Genomic DNA, 17,405 nt, shown 5'->3' with positions numbered 1-17,405 from the left:
CTTCAGTGAACGCTGAGCCCCATAGAAACACTGACTTCTACTTCATCTGACTCAATCGATAAACAAACAAACAAGCAAGCAAAACACCCCTTGAAGAAGTTCCAAAATCGGGAACTTTGGCTTCATGTGCTGTAGCCAGGATCCAGGGCAAGCTAAAATAAGACGGTAACAGCTCAAGCCGCCTAGAAGATCAAGATAGAATCTTTGCATACGTTGCATGGGAAACCCACTTTTGTATCGCACTCTCTGATGCGGACTTGCAGAGGCGTGTGCCTCTGGGTCTCCAAGCCTTCACTGCTGACCCAACCGTGGCAGAAACCTGTAAGCCCCTTCTTTATACGGATACAAATCGGGAGATGCCCCACAGGATGAAGAGGTCAGAAGATGAAAGCTGATCTAAAAAGGCCACGAGGCTGCAGTCTCCGACAGAAACTGATGCAGCAAGCAGAGACCCCGTCGCATTCTGATGTGGGGGAGTCACTGTAAACCGTGTCGGAGCATGGACCACGCGAACCAATGGGAACAAAAGATGAGGTTGGGAACGGGAAGCTGATGGGAAAGGATTTGATAGAGGAAGATGTGGATTGGGATTCTCCCTGTGGGATCTGTGAGGCTCTCCACAAGGCTTTCCTGGGAATAAGTCCTGGCAATTCCCTCAGCCTCCTCAGACACGCCTTTCCAAACTGGCTCTCGTGGTTTAAACAACGTAAAGGAAGTTGAAGTTCAAGGCAGTGTGTCCAGGGGACAGATCGCGGAGGCCCTCAGTGTGAAAGGAGAAGCTGCTGTTATTCCACCACGCTACATTCCAGTGCGACTGTGACGTGGGGATCACACCTCCGTCCTCACCACTGATTCCCAATTTCCACGTTTTTAGATAAGGAAGGCAGAGAAAATCGCCCTGCTGGGCTCTGATATCCTGTAATTCTTAAATTTCCAGCAATAATTTCATTTTGATGGTCATTACGCAAGTCACTACACCGATATATAGAGAATTTATATATTTATTACTACATACCACCACCACAAATTTATTTTAGTCAGTTAATAATTACATTATCACTTATGAAAAATATTTATAATTCATGTGCATACTTAGATGGACAATTCGATTTTTTCAAGTGCAGAATGCTATCCATCTAAGTGTAACAAATTTAAGTAGGTTGAAATAAAAAGTATAATAAATTTAAATAAGATATACAGGCATTCTTAAAGTATCCAGGTCTTGATTTTAACACTTTGGCATTTCTTGTTTTAAAACTATTACATCTCAAACTGATCAGTGCAAAATCAGCTTCCAATTTTTCAAAACAACTTGACAGTAATTGAATGCCATAATGCTCCAAGAAGCAGATTTTGTAATCCTCTGCCCCCTGCTGTTCAACTTTTGCAATTATCTAAAACTTGAGCAATGCCTCTAATGTGAGGTTAAGTTATACTAAAAAAATAGAATAATAGGAAAATCTGAAAATATTAAGCACCTTATAATTGATTTGCTTTGTAGACGGTTGGTTGTAGATTAATTTTTTAGACATTTTATTTTTATTGAAAAGTCAGATACACAGAGAGGAGGAGAGACAGAGAGGAAGATCTTCGATGCAATAATTCACTCTACAAGTGGGCACAATAGCCAGAGCTGTGCCGATCTGAAGTCAGGAGCCAGGAGCCTCTTTCGGGTCTCTCACGCAGGTGTAGGGTCCCAAGGCTTTGGGTTAACCTTGACTGTTTTCCCAAGCCACAAGCGGGGAGCTGAATGGGAAGTGGGGCAAAAACTGGTACCCATATGGGATCCCAGCAAGTGCAAGAAGATGGCTTTAGCCACTAGGCTGCTGTGCCAGGCCCGTTGATATGGTTCTTGTCATCACAGAGCTCACATTCTACTAAGGCAGTTTGACTGATGGACTGAAGTGTCACGTACTGTCCAGACAGTTTGACTGATGGACTGAAGTGTCACAGTTAATTCTTCTCTAGGAGGGAGATTCAACTAGTAAATGAGATATGTTCCCCCTTTTCCGTAGAGACTTATGCAAGTGCAAAAGAAAACACGTTGATGTTACTATGTCTTCCACCTGCCCCAGGGAAACCTCCAGCTTGGTTAGTCTCTAATTCAACAGAGAATCTTAAGGGATCCTTGAAATTAAAAGTAGATCTATAGATAAAACAGAGCAGAAATTCCTAAGTTGGACTTAAAAAAAAAAAAGATATATTTGAATTTACACAAGAGAAAGAATCAAAGAAACAGATAAGAACAGGAAGCTGGATCTTACAAAGGCAAAAGGGCCCAGTGAGGTAGCCTAGCGGCTAAAGTCCTTGCCTTGCATGTGCCAGGATCGCTTATGGATGCTGGTTTGTGTCCCAGCAGCCCCACTTTCCTTCCAGTTCCCTGCTTGTGGCCTGGGAAAGTATTTGAGGACAGCCCAAAGCCTTGGGATCCTGCACCCGCATGGAAGACCTGGAAGAAGCCCTTGGACAGTAAACCAGTAGACGGAAGATCTTTCTGTCTCTCCTTCTTTGTGTAAATGTGACTTTCCAATAAAAATTAAAATAAATCTTTAAGAAAGGCTAGAAACATTCTGGGAAGAATGTAAACTTTTCACTTAAAGAAATAAACGCTGATGGGCAGGAGTCATGGTACGGCCTGTTAGGGTATTGCTTGCAATAGCAGCCTCTGAGATCAGAGTACCTGTTCAACCTGCAGTCTCTCCACTTCCCGTGGCTCCCTGCTAATGCATCAGGGGACGGAACTGATGGCGGCTGAAGGGCTGCATCCCTGCCACTCCCATGGGAAACTCCGGTGGAGTGCCAGGCTCCTGGCCTCAACCTGGCACAAGTCCGATGGTTTCTCTCTCTCTCTTTCTCTCTCTCTACATACCTCTCTTTAGCTGTATCTTTCAAATAAAGAAATGCATGTAACATTTTCATTTTTCTGACATTTACAGGAGCTGGTGTCTAGTTTGAAAGCATTTCGGCTGTGCAGTCCCATGAGACAACCTGGTTTTTTCCCTTACTGTCTTGTCTAGCAGTCACATAGCTCTTATTAATAACCCACTCACTGCCTGGCGTCTTGGAGAGAAGAAATGCAGTGATTGCATTTGAAAACCATCACTGAAAACAGAAAGTATCACTATTTGTGGGTATTGTTTAAAAACAAATGCCAAACGATGTTAAACAAAAAGACAAGTGTGTCCACTAGAGTAGACAGATATTAACAAAAAGGAAGGCCAATTTTCAGGAGAGTTTTATGACTTGTACAGAAATACACTTTCTCAAATCTTAGACACTTTTAAACGTATTGGATAACCTAGATACAATATGCTGTAATTATCACACTTCTCCACAGTCTCCATTTCAAAGACTATTACTTGAACTTTCCACAAACCTTGGTAACACTTGGAACTTTCTTGGAATAGCATTATCTGCTACCGTTATACAATCAGAGAGAATGTGAAGGCCATAAAAGTAGATCAAGGCCCAACCCTGAGCGGCGCTGAGTGTCTCGCTTGCTTATAACAGTTTTACAACACCATAAATATTTTGGTGTGTGATCCTGCTAATGAGTTCCATAAAAGAATTTTTAGCCTACAAATATCGTTGTTCAGCATTCTCAGTTTTGCAGCAGGAATTAGGATTTTTTATGTGGCTATGCTAAAGCACAATATGAATGGATCACTAAAAAAAAAAATGAAAATAAACAACACTATTATGTAATGGCAAAAAGGAATATAGGATTTTTTTTTTTCTTTGCTCACTTTTTTTTCAGCATTCAAATATCAGTGTACCCACAGGTATACTGCAATGGGTGATTTTTCATCTCCTATGTCCTATATGAGGAATGTACTAAAGAATAAAAATTTAGACAACAACATAAAAAAAATTACAGTTAAGAGCCCAGTACAGTAGACTAGTGGCTAAAGTCCTCACCTTGCATGTGCCAGGATCCCGTATGGGAACCGATTCATGTTCAGCCTGCTCCCCATCCAGCTCCCTGTTTGTGACCTGGGAAAGCAGTCAAGGATGACCCAAAGCCTTGGGACCCTGCACCTGCGTGGGAAACCCTGAAGAAGCTCCTGGCTGCTGGTTTCGAGTCAGTTAAGCTCTGGCCCAAGCTGGGGAGTGAATCAGCAGATGGAAGATTTTTGTCTTTTTCTCTGTAAATCTGACTTTCCAATAACAACAAGTAAATCCTAAGAAAAGACATATAGTTAGAGTACACTGGACTGCATATATGGATGAAAGTTGTGTCATGAAATAAAGGAAACCTCTGATAAATCTCGCCACTCTCCCAATGTTTTGAAAACTTAATTATGAATTTAGACAATCTTCTCATTCGTAATATATTGTAGAGAAATGCTCTTGTCAGCCTGTGGATGAAATTCTAATTTACTTGAACCATCAACATTCCACTCCACTGGAATGCATTAGAGAACATATCTTGGAAGTCCTGGCACCATTAGTGGCAAGATAATGTGTAGACACAAATAATGAATGTTTCAATCTCCCTGGTGCAAGGAATCCTGAAGAATGAGAGCTGTTTTCCCTCACACATTCATCTCTGAAATGCTTGGCTGGGCTTCCAATTCAAAAGGCAGGGTTCCCTTGCTTTAGTGTCAGATACAAGGAGCTTTGGATTAAACTGCCAGACGTGGGAGGGCGTGGTTGTAAAGCATGTGAAACACTAAAGTTGAAAGGACCTAAACTGCTGGGAAATTTCTGTTAAATGGTAGAGACGGGCATTTGTTCGCTTTGGTTTTTACTGGTTTTTCATGGGAGTGGCATGTGGGATGGACATGGAGAAATACGGAAGGACTTGGGAGCCATTAGGACTGTGAGGGGTGGCAGCACGTGGGGCAGCAATAGAGAATCCTAAGAACTGTGGCCTTGGAGTTTGGGCAGAGAAATCAGTCCTTGTTCCACATCCAGACTGAGAAATTGTAGGTGAGTCCATTATCCTGCAGTCTTATTCTGTGTGTAACATGTATCTGGAATAGACACGACACATGAATGAGACACAGTGTGCTTTTCAAACAATGAAGTCGTCTTTTGTCCCAGTTAAAATTGACCACAGTAAGTGAGAGCTTAAAAAAATGCCAGAGCTCTAACAGCAGATATTTTAGGCATTCTAAAATCCAAATGATCCGTAAGTTATTGATCCCTCTGAGTAAGAAAATAGCAGAAGTGAGAGCTTTGATTCCCACCAACTTCTTTTTGAACAGTTCTGTCTAGTCAGTATGTTTGTAATATATGTGTATATATATGTATATAATTCTTGACTATATTGCTGTAGTAATATAAAGGAAAATGGTGGGAGCAAAAAAAAAAAAGAGATGATCAATCTTTCTATCTCTTTCTGTCACTCTTTAAAGTAAGTAAATAAATGTATCTCTTAAAAAGTTTAATTTATTGTCCAACATTGTAATATTTTTGCTGATGTGTTTCATATGGTCTCAGTTACTGAACAAATATTATGTCTATAACATGAAAAATATTGCCCTAATGAGAGTGAAATATTAGTTTATCAGTTATAGCCTCATACATCTTAGGTAAGAGTTCTGAATATAAGACATGATTTTTTTCTTTTTTACAGAATTGGGTTAATTGGGTATTTTGATTAATTAAGAATAAAGATAATACTTAGTAGTTACGTTATCAAACTTACAAGGATGTGAATAGAATTAGATTCATTGACACCAAGATCCTACTGAACATAATTTAATAAGCCCTGTCTATTTAAGAATGAAACTTAAAATCATAGAGCTGTCCAGGATAGTCGCAATGAGTATTAATTATCTTTCATTCGTTTTGTACACGCATGAAATTACATGAAAGTGACCTCTGTATTTACAGCACATTTAGCATATTGCTCCCCGAAGATTCACAAGCATTTTCAGTTTTTGAATTTTTCTTTTCTAGGCTACTACAAATATGTGGAGTATGACCCTTAAATTATTAAAACAAGTTTAAAAATTTTGCTTATTTGAAAGGCAAAGAGAGAGAGAGAGTGAGAGGAAAGAGACAGAGACAACGAGGGAAGATCTGTATTCTGTTGACTCAACCTCTAAGTTACTGAAATATCCAGGGCTGGGTCAGCCCACAGCCAGAAGCCAAAACTTCACCCAGGTCGTAGAAGGTGAGGGGACTGTGAGCTTGAGCCGTCAGCTTTTGCCGATGTGTATATAACAAGAGGCTGAAAATTAAAAAGAAAACAAAAAACTGGGATTCAAATACAGGCACTCCAATATGGAATGCAGAAGTACCTAACAATTCGTAGCCACTGCATCAAACATCTGCCTCCTGCCAATGAATGTTTACATTAAAAAGAAATCGTCTCAGTGATGAGGTTATGACTGTTCTTTATGTTTTAGACATGGGGAAACTGAGGCACATAGATGTTAAATAATTGCCCAGGATTCATCAAACGGGCTAATTCTTTCCAATTCCCTGCTTTCAGCTGCCATGAAGGAAAGACTAGCACGTCGCCATTGATGGTTCTTAACTCGCGTCTGTTCCTTTTCAGACACGAGGAGAGAGGAGGATTCTTTGACAAAGTTTGGAGGATTGTGATAGACACGGAACAAGAACTCGGGTATCAAGGTCTGTGGTCATTGTCCTGCTTTCTTATTGAAACATAATCATGGCTTTTGTTTTTGTTTCGATCTTCGGTTTATTTGCAAAGGCAGTGTATACACACTCTATGCACACATACTCTTTATTTCGACTTTTAAATTAATCCGCCTAAAAATGTGAAAGCATCTAATGATGTCTGTGTACTGTTTGGAAACCAGTGATTTTTGAATGAAAGAGCTTTTGAGCATGCTGCTGAATGAAGCGGAGAAGTGCAGCTGTGTTGTAGAAAGAAGCTTTAGAATAGTTCAGGGCAGAATTTATTAGGTTCCATATAATATTCTCTCAGTTAATAAGTTCAAGGTCATCTTTGTAGTTGTCAAGTCTGCAGCTCCTGGCAGTCCCAGGCCGAGAGCTGGGGTTTGTTACTGAGGCGAGCAGCCTGCTGCTGCTGCTGCTACCACGGTCAGGTTCGTGCGCGGGGAGTGCCAAAAGCAGTAGGGTGTGGGGCTGTGGTCCTCAAGCACAAGGAGTCAGTTACTTATTACTATTAAATGCCATTTCTCCCCCTGTTACATTTGCAACTCTTTAACACTCAAATCTCCTGGGCATATATGGTAGACCGAACTTGTCAAAAGCAAAAATCATTTGTGCGTGTATCTTGTTTACCGCACCACCAAAAGGGGAAGCGGAAAACAATATTGATTGACCAATAAAACCTCTGTTTCATGAGATAATTGGTAAGCAATTCCTGCTAAGGCAAACCCGCCTCACTGTCATGTCGAGTTTATATTTGTATGCATTTTTGAGGTATTCTCATACACACAAATGTGCCCAAAGGTATTTATTGAAATATAGCTTTGTGTTAGGAAAACAGCAACTTAAATTTCCACTCAAATTAAGAAGTTACATTAAGAAATTACAATAGAAAGCAGGGAACAGGTGTTAGGTATATGAATATCTAACATCAAGAAAGAATCTCCCAAACATATTACATGAAAGACCAAAAGAAACTGTAACACTCTACATGAAATAGAATATATTTTGTGCTCGATTCCATTATATTAATTTAACTTTTATGTTTAAAATCATATACAGCTTGGAAATTTGTGTAATAACCTCTGGAAAGGAACGAAATATTAGGGACCTCTGGAGATGACAAATAGTTGAATAGAGATGTCTACAACTACTTTAAATCTGTATGCCTTAAGTGTGCCCTAAACGCATCATCATAATCAGTGTGCAGCTAAAAATAAAATTCACATAACCAATTAAAAATTACATAGAATGCTGTTGGGTTGACATTGTAAAGTGCTGAAGTGTTTTATGTAGATAGCATCATTTGAGATGGGGAGTAGACGGCAGGTGTGGGAGTGAGACTCTGCAGTTCTTGGTATTTCAAAGAAGACCGTGTGAGAAAGGAACATCTCATGTGGGTAAGTGGATTAATGATGGCATTAGAGAAACAGAAAAAGAAACCCTGCTGAATTGTGAGCAAATGATCGTTTTTATTTTGAAGAAACTGAATTTGAGGTATTAGCAATTCTGCCAGGTAGAGACACCACAGATTTTCCTAGACACATACAGTTTAAAGTACATAGATCAGAATTACTTTGAAGTTGACGGAATACACTGTTAAGGATTTTAAGGATTGAATTATAAAGCATCAGTTGACATCAGTTGTACTTCTTTGTTTCAATAATTGCCTCATGTTCCATTTGATGCCAAGTATCGTACTTAATTCTGGTGTGGTTTTCATGTGGCACTGGGTATTGAAACGACCTTGAGCCTGTGCTATCTGAAAAACTTCTATATGATGAGACTTGTTTACAGCATGGTATGATTTCCATTAAATGTATATCTAGATAAAACTGCTTAATCTGGATGAAATTTTCAAAAAGAACGAAATGATGTAAGAAATGTAAGAAACCTATTTTCAAGGATTTAAATTTGACTTCAAGAAAGTTAATGGAATTTGAAGTCTGTCAACAGGGTTACACAGGTAGTATTTCAAAATCAGGCACATGGTCATGCTTTTGCAACTAGAGGGAGCTGAAGAACCACAGAGGACTCCACTGGAACCCATTTAAAAATGTTTGTGATTAGGAAGAATCTTAAAAATTAAAGTCCTCAACAGGCTGAATAGCACTGAACTATTGCACGGAAATTTGCATAAAATGTTACAGTTTATGACTTAATTGCACATACAATCGTTTAGCTATAACAAAACTCTTTGAATAACGTAGGTATATTCCTTTGGCTTTATGTTTATGTCAAGACCATGATGATAGTTCTAACTTCAGCTGTGCTTGGAATTAAAACAAGAGTGCCTTGAATCTGATATAATTAGAAAATGGGGTTCTCATAAAGTGAAATTCAATGTTTTCAGTTTTGGGCAAGATAAAATCTCAACTGACTAATCTTTTAAGAAGAAGGAAAATGCAAGTGAAAGCATTTATTATTTACTTCGCTACTAAATAACCCAAAGATATTCAAATAAATAAAAAATAATCAATTAATTCAGGCAACATTTTTAATGATACTTAAGTAGGTAAGTTTTTTTTTAACAAAATGAAGAAGCTAATATCATTTCATGATTATTTGCCATGTCAAATTACAATTAAGAATAAGGGATTTCCAACAGATCCTTTTCCAATTCAAACGACATCTATTAACAAGATATTTCTTTTTGATTTGTGAAAAAGGAGATCAAATCATATATCTATTACTGAATTTAATTTGAAATATATATATGACTCTTTAAGGCACAATACTTTGTTTACTTTGTATCAACAAACGATATCCATGAAAATATATTTATGTTTTTATTGTGGATTAAATAAATTTCTCTTTTCCTAAACAGCTAATGTCCCTATCCTTTATTTATCTTTAATTATCAGAATCCAGAGTTCAGTGTGCATTTATGCAGGGAAATACTACCCTTTGTTCCAAAAATTCTTATTTTTTTAAATTATCTGGCATTTTTACGACACAGGCACACTTTAAAATGAGCCAATTTTCAAATAAATAAGTCACAATTTTTTGAACTTCATTTCTTCACAGAGCCTTCATAAGGATAACCGATATATTTCTACTTACAAAGTTTAAATGAAAAGTGACACACCTTTGCTTAATTGGGGACATTAACTCCTAACATTATATAAGAAGAAGACAGCTGTCTTGTAACATCACAAGAGGAAAGACATCTGAAGGACTACATACACTAGGATGGAGGCCACAGCAGGATTGGGCGTGCACGTCATCTCATTACCGGGATTATTTAGAGTATGGCGGTTTACACTAATTGACAAGGACTGCTTGGATTTATAGGACATAGAATGCTAATCCTCCTTTTACTCCTGAAGCAACATATTTGCTATGCGTTGATGCACTGCTATTGGAGAACAAACAGAACAGGGTCATGCTGCCATTCCACTAAGATGCCACATGTTGATTACAATCAAGTGGCATCCAGAATGCAATAGATTGCTATGGAAACGCAAGTGTTTTCACAGACTGGCATTTATGACAGAAGCTGGTCACAAGGAAGTGGGCTTTCATTTCACACAAACGACAGTATCCATCATAAATATATGGACCAATAGATAACATTGAAGAACAAGAAGCAGAAAGGAAACAAGGCCCTCGCATACAGATCGATTCGCTTTGCTGCTGTGGGAATGACGGGCTTGGCCGGAGGAGGCTTCTTGTTGTTCTTGGCTTGAGATTTTCCCAGTCCGTTGTTGACTTCAATGGGTTTTCCATAGCAGTCATAATTGGATAGTTCAAAATCTCTTGGTAAGCTTCCAACAATGCTGAAGTCATTAGATCGCAGATCAGACTTTGAAGTACAAACCTTTTTGCATCTGGTCTCACCAACCTGAGGATAAAAAATAAAATTAAATGGAATTCAGCATACAACTCAAGGATATTTTAAAAACAGCTCCAACATGACGTTATTTGCAAACATTATGAAATACCCATAGAAACAGCACCTGTTTATTATCAGACCGCCTACATTTTTATGGATCTAAAATATTGCTTAATTAACGAAGTCTTCATCATGAAGAAGTTGTTGGTTGATGATTTTATGCCAAGGAATCAGACTTTCAGGCTGATCAAAAGTTTGTTTGTGACAGGTGTTCCCAACTTCTTGATTAATGCTGAATTAACCAATCACACTCAGAGAAGACAAACACATTATCTATACTTCAGCAAGTCTGCATCCTACATAGATAGTTCAGTTAATTTCTGAATTACTCAATTCGAGTCAATTCCTTTTACTAGGCAAAATAATTAGTTCACGTTGAATTATTGTGCCAAGCTCTTTCAAAGATTATATTGTAGGCTAACTCCCAGGGTGCTGGGGTAGCATTAATATTATGGAAGATGTCAAAGAAGTGAATTCTTGAACACATTGTCTAAGTCCTCCATGGGTTTTAACACCGTATTACGATCCAGCCCTGGAATCTTCACATTTAAGTGAGCTTTAACTGTGAAGGAAAACCTCTTTACTGTATATCACCACTCCAGGTACTTTTTTTGCTTTTTTAATATAGTGGATGCACCGAGTAGCTCTGTCGATTGCTAATATTGACGAGGTTATTGCTAAGTTACATATGCATGTGTACCTGCAGGCTACAACGAACACTATTCCTCAGGAGTATTTTTCTTCTATTTGAACAAACAATGTTAGATATTTCTTGGGCTGGAGTCGGAGGGTATGTTCACAGATGCAGAGCAAAAATATCTAAGACACACTGAACGGAACACCCGTTTAAAGTGCACGTGTAAAAGTCAATAAATATAAATAAAACAAAAAATAAGAAAATCCAATTGCATACCTTTCTGCAATTACACACTTAGTTTACTTCTATTTATCCCTACATATGTACACATATTGGTATTATATTTCTAAAGCTAGCACACAATGACTGGATTTATAATTGCATGTTTTTTCAATTTCATTGCATGATTTTTTAAATGTGCCCTTACGTTTCACCAAATGTGAGAATTCAGCTGAGCCTAAAAACTTACACCATCATATGGATGGCATGAATGTGAGTTTCAGATTCTAGTCTGTATCAGTTTGTACAGTGTGTCTAGCAAAATGTCTAGCCAAAAAAATATCACACACACACGGACTGTTCCATATAGTGACAGAGAGAATCAAAGCAGAAACCAAAAACTAAATTCTTTAAATCTGATTTCAGAAAACACACACACACATATCTTTCTTCCATGATGCCCAATAGCAAACGGTTCTAAAAGGTCAAGTTTCTTAGGACTGTTTGAGCAATGTGGCAGTGAAGTTTTATCAACTGTAACAAATTTGACTGCAGACATTAAAACACACACACACACACACACACACACACACACACACACCCCAACACCATAGACTTCTGGAACACTATGGAAATCCCAGAAGTCAGTCACACACCTATATTCAATAGATCTTTAGCAAAGTTACAAAGAGCATGAACTGAAAAAAGACATTTTTTTTTCAATAAATGAGGTTGGGAAATCTGTTATGTACACACAGAAGAATAAAGCTTGATCACACTTCCTCATCTCCTAGTTCAAACGAAAATCAACACAAAGCAGATTAAAGATTGAAGTGCTTATTCCTGAGAGCCTGAGACTATCCCAGGAAAATGTATGGAAAACACATTAGCAACGGGCAAAGCTACTGAATCAGACTCCAAAAGTGCAGCAATAAAAAGCCAAACTAGAGAAATGTGGGTTCATCCATCTGCAAAAGCTTCTGCTTTTCTGCCAAGTAACAGTCAACCGGGATTATATGATGCTACCTGTTTTGTCATCGGCCATTGTGCTCATATTCTAAGGTGAAAACAAAGACCTTTTGCCAATCCTTAGGTTGTGGGAGGCTTCTCCAGGCCTTATAACACTTATTATAGACCGATACTCTGCATCAACTTTAAGGATATGGTTTTCCCTAACACGGAGTTACCGTGATTTTAATAAAGCTGATGGTGTAAATCTATCTCTTACCAACGCATCATTCTTAGCTCAGTGGACAGTCTTCTGATTGACTACTCCTCCCTGCCACTGGACACCAATCAGAGACTCTCGGGAGCAAGTGAACGACCAAGCTTGACCCATGACTGGAAGCATTGCTCGCTGTTAGATTAATGATCCTGTTTGAAGATGAAGGCCTGAACTCTCCAGCTAGAAGTACTCGATACATTTTAGTATGGTATTTTTTTCCTTAAGTAACATTTGATCCATGCATTTTAAATGTTTCTGCTTTAAAAAGTGCTGTGCTGGGTTGCTTTTCATCTGTGACGTGAAAAACAGCTAAATGCAATTCTAAGGATTATTCAGACAGTGAATTGTCTCTCTCTCGGTGCAAAGAAGATGGGGGAACTTCCTGGGGTAACTTCGTTCTCACCTGCAACGTGCTGATATGAACGGGAGTCCCAGCGCCATTCACAGTGTTCTTTTTGGCGGCATTCCCACCTTTTCCATCTGCTTGCTCTGCCTTAGCAATCCTTGCCTTTTCTGCTTCCACTCTTTTGGGGTTGTTCAGCATCACCTGGACGACAGCATACTCCACCAGGGAAGCAAACCCAAACAGGAGACACGCAATGAGCCAAACATCAAGAGCTTTCACGTAGGACACTTTGGGGAGTTCAGCGGCAAGCGTCGTGCACTCAGAGGCCAAACTGAGCACTGAGAAGATACCTACAGGAGCAGAAAAGAGGAGTTCAAGACATTCTACCATCCTCACTCTTCAACTAAATTCCTCCCCTGTAACTTTCAATGGACCACGAACAATTCACACACAATGCTAGAAGACAAGAAAAATAACAGATACACTCGGTTTACGTGAGGGCTAGTGGTTATTTCCTGGCTTGTTTCAGACAGCCTTCACTTACATGCTGAATGTGAACCCAGGAACAACGATATAAGAACAAAATGGAAAAAAACTATGGAACGCAATCCATGATGGCAAAGATATGGCAACAACCCAGATGCCCATCCAAAGAACGGAAAAAGAAACTGGAACATCTACTCCATGGGATACTACTCAACCATTAAAAAGAATAAAATTCTCAATTTTCTTCAGGACTAGTCATTTTCCGGTCAAAATAAACACGTCATAATTTGCCCTACAAACAAAACCAAACACCTTCTCAAGCCCTCTTCCCATCCTATTCTCCAACGCTTTCTCTTTTAACAACTAATCATGAGCAGGGAGAGGCTCAGGATCGCTCTCGTATTTTTGCCTTTTCTTCTCTCTTGAAACCATTCCAAAAAAATTTTCCCCTTTATTTCACTTCAAAGAAACTGTCCTTGTCGAGCACATAATGCCTCTCGCGGCTTGTTTAACCCAGTGGCAATCATTACTCCTGAACTCCCATCCTGACTTACAAAGCCACATCATTCCGGTGGTTACTCATTACCTCAGATTCTCCCAGAAGTTTATTTATTCTCCACATACAATGTGATTTCTGTGATTCCTGTGATTTCTCTCCTACCGTCTTCACAGCCATCTACATTCTGGAATATGTTAAACTTTTACTCCTATTCTGAGAGTTTAAAACCAGCTATCCCATTTCTCTACCTAACAGACATCTCAAAATTCAATTCAAAGTTCCTGGTTCCCCCACATTCTCATATCTACCTCAACTGCAGCTGTGCCCCTCTCACTTAATGTCAATTTCATCTTCATAGTTTGAACAACAGAAAAACAAATTACAAATGCCTTTTTTTCTCTACTTTTGCTACCAACTGCCACCTAATGTTTACCGGCCCCTATACAACTACCCCTGGCTCACACCACGATTAGTTGCCTAAGTTATTGCAATAACCTCATAACTGCTCTCCTTGCATCCATTCTGCGTCATGTCCGTAGCTTCCTTTATCAAGTTGGCAGTAAAGTCTGTTTGCAAAATAGAGTCCGATCATGCTCCAAAGCTTTCGGTATCTTCATCTTGCATTCTGAACAAAAGCCGAATCATCAGCTCCCCCCCCCCCAGGTGTCACATGATTCAACCCTTATGACTGTTATCTTTCCGATACACCTTATACTATTCTTTCAACTCAATGTCCTCCAGCCATCCTGCCCTCCTGTTATCCTGTGGGCAGGAGTCTTTCTTAAGACTCAGCCCTGGAAGATTACTATCCAGGGCCTCACTCTTTAGAGCCCTGGGACTCTTCACTCCATCATTTCATTACCCAATATCACCTCTCTTTGAGATCTTATCTAACAAGCAAGGTGCCTCCCCAACTATGTTATCCCTGTATCAGGATCTTAATGTTTCATAGTATATTCACTCAAGGGCTGTTTCTTCCAATGCATGGCAGTGTTGCAGTTCTCTTTAAAGGCACATTTTAATACTAATCAGCTATTTTTGTTAAGTATGTCTCTCTCTTATTGGACTGTTTATCACAACAGGTCAGTGAGTAATAAATATTTTCTGGATGAATCAAAATAATGTATGTGAAAAGGCTTTACAAACTTTTAAGCAATATGTATATATAATGTGTATAAGAACGGCAACATAACAGCTGCAATAGTGATAACTGCAAAATATGACATGGGTTTTGCATTCCTGTTTCTCAACTCTTCTGGGAGCCCTTTGAGCACCGCCATCCTCTTTGTGGATATTTCAGGAGAACTGCTGAAAGAGGTAAGATACAATGTCCAAATTGTTATCTTCAGCAAGCACAGAGCTGAAAGGTAAGCCCAGCTTTGGCACTAGACCGACTCTCAACCACGAACCATTTCTGCCCACTTACGGATGCTAAGTGCAGCTGAGCGCCCTTCTAACAGAAGCCATATGGTCAATGGCGATTGGGAAACTAAACCTGTATCCTAATGACATTCATGCAGAATTTATCAAATTAAGTCTCTCTTATTTTGGAGTGCCTCCCTCTTCCCTCCGTGATTACAAAGTCAACTCCTGTTGGGATTGGCTCATTTCCCTTAGCATAATGGTCTCTAGTTTGGCCCATTTGGCCACAAAGTAGTGCATTTCATTTTTTTGATCGCCGAGTAGTATTCCATAGCGTGGAGGAACCACAGGTCAGACATCATATGTTTGCTCTAACATAATATAATATGATATCAAATCTAGAGATATCGTATGTGAATCTTACTCTGTGTTGATCAGTGTTACTTCATACTTACTTGTACCTAATGTAACAAGAACTTGTGATGTAATTTATTAACTAACCATCCACAAGAGGTGGATTGTTTATAACCACCTGAGATAGTCAGTGTCCACATATAACTGTTATTGGTACAACCCTTAAACAACGAAGGCCTAATCCTCACTGTACCTACATGAGGGCCACAGCATACAAGAATTAACCTACAACGAAAAGTTATTCTTCTACATGGCTGGGAGACACTGCCGTGGAAGCATGATGGACTTGGGGAAATTCCTGATGGACACACATTATGAACCTAGAGGGGAGGACAGAGTGGAGGGGAGGGAATCTGGGGGATGCGGAGGGGAGAGCCCGCTGCCAACTAAATTGTATCAAAAAACAACAATAATAATAAAAAAGTCAACCCCTTACTAGAGGGTAAGTCGCTAAGTTAACAGAATGCTACCAGGCTCTCACGGTGGCCCCATGCTGCTTTAAGCCACCGGTCTCAGAAGTCCCTGGTTGTATCAGCAGTGACCACTCCGGCACTGGACTCCATTAGGAGATGTTTCACGGGGACTCCAAGCCTGGATCACAGAGCAGCACCCATCCCACCCACAGAAGCCACGAAGAACACAGCAGCCTTGCCCTCAAGGCCTCGTCAGGGGACCATGCCGGCCTCCTGTGCCGGACCAATCACAAAGGAGCCACAAGCACTTTGAACTACCCGGAGATCTGCACAGGAGCTGTTACCCTCGGCTCTGTCCCCGCTCTGATGCTACCTCCCTTCATTCCCCAGGGAGTTGGGGAATTGCGCCATAGCTCCCTGCCTCCCTGGGCATTGCAACATGAACACCTGGCTTCTTCCACCACTTTGATGTCACTGAATGGCTGGCTCTGGGTTGAGCAAGACAAAGGTTTTGGGATTCCACAACACCTTAAGGGAATGTCAGAGTGAGAAGTGCCTGAAAAACCCTTGGAGACATAACATGCAAACTTAATTATCATGCAATCATACTTTAAATAAACAAAAAATGAATTTAGGTCTAGTTATATTTCTTAATTCAATGCACAGCTAATTTTCATTTCCCAAAGAAATCAGTGTGTAATTTTGTTTTTATTCTTACATACACCATTACTATGGAATTTTTCACATTTTTGATTATAGATTTTGTCTTTGTGATTTTTGTTAGCCATAAAACAGCAAATTCTGCACTCAGAAAATCATTTTCATTCCTTCCTTGCTAGTTTTCTGTTTAAAATCTGTATTTTATTTCATTCCTTCCATAATTTAAGATGGAGACTTCTGCACAAGACCTGTTTAGAAGAAGGAAAAAAAAAAACTGAATGTAGCAATCCGTCACTCTGCAAGAAGCTAGTAAAAGCACAGACTTGCCTACGTGAATCCCAGGTCACTTGCAGAAAACACACACAGAGATAAACATTCTTCTAATATCAAAGGAAGTAGTCTTGCTTACTTCTTGAGCAAAGAATTTCTAATCCTTACTGAGATACAGTTTTCTAAAGACTGGTTTCTGGGCCCGGTGCAGTGGCCTAGTGGCTAAAAGTCCTCACCTTGCACACACTGGGATCTCATATAGGCGGCGGTTCTAACCCCAATGGCCCCACTTCCCATCCAGCTCCCTGCTTGTGGCCTGGGAAAGCAGTCAAGGATGGCCCAAAGCCTTGGGACCCTGCACCTGCGTGGGAGACCTGGAAGAGGT

General features: G+C 39.6%; 2 protein-coding genes across 3 annotated transcripts in view; both read right to left on the bottom strand.

Annotated features, from left to right (window-relative positions):
- Positions 1–11,947, bottom strand: part of GRIA2 (glutamate ionotropic receptor AMPA type subunit 2) — a 97,160-nt gene extending 85,213 nt beyond the window's left edge. Inside the window, exon 1 of the mRNA XM_040971324.1 lies at positions 11,913–11,947. The gene's annotated coding sequence lies outside the window, so the exon portion shown is untranslated. The remainder of the gene's footprint in view (positions 1–11,912) is intronic.
- GLRB (glycine receptor beta) overlaps positions 9,596–17,405 on the bottom strand; it is a 38,226-nt gene continuing 30,416 nt past the window's right edge. The window contains exons 8-9 of one of the 2 annotated variants that reach the window (XM_040971325.1): positions 12,974–13,266; positions 9,596–10,438 (exon numbers count right to left, since the gene is read on the bottom strand). In XM_040971325.1, the coding sequence (XP_040827259.1) occupies positions 10,142–10,438; positions 12,974–13,266 (590 nt within the window). In that variant the 3' untranslated portion in view covers positions 9,596–10,141. The remainder of the gene's footprint in view (positions 10,439–12,973; positions 13,267–17,405) is intronic. The other variant, XM_040971326.1, reaches the window with a different exon arrangement.

The sequence above is a fragment of the Ochotona curzoniae genome, unplaced genomic scaffold (genome assembly GCF_017591425.1).
Source record: "Ochotona curzoniae isolate NIBS_2020 unplaced genomic scaffold, NIBS_Ocur_1.0 contig_21, whole genome shotgun sequence".
NCBI lineage: Eukaryota > Metazoa > Chordata > Mammalia > Lagomorpha > Ochotonidae > Ochotona > Ochotona curzoniae.
Note: the sequence above shows the minus strand (reverse complement) of the source record. Positions and strands in the feature narration are given on the sequence as shown.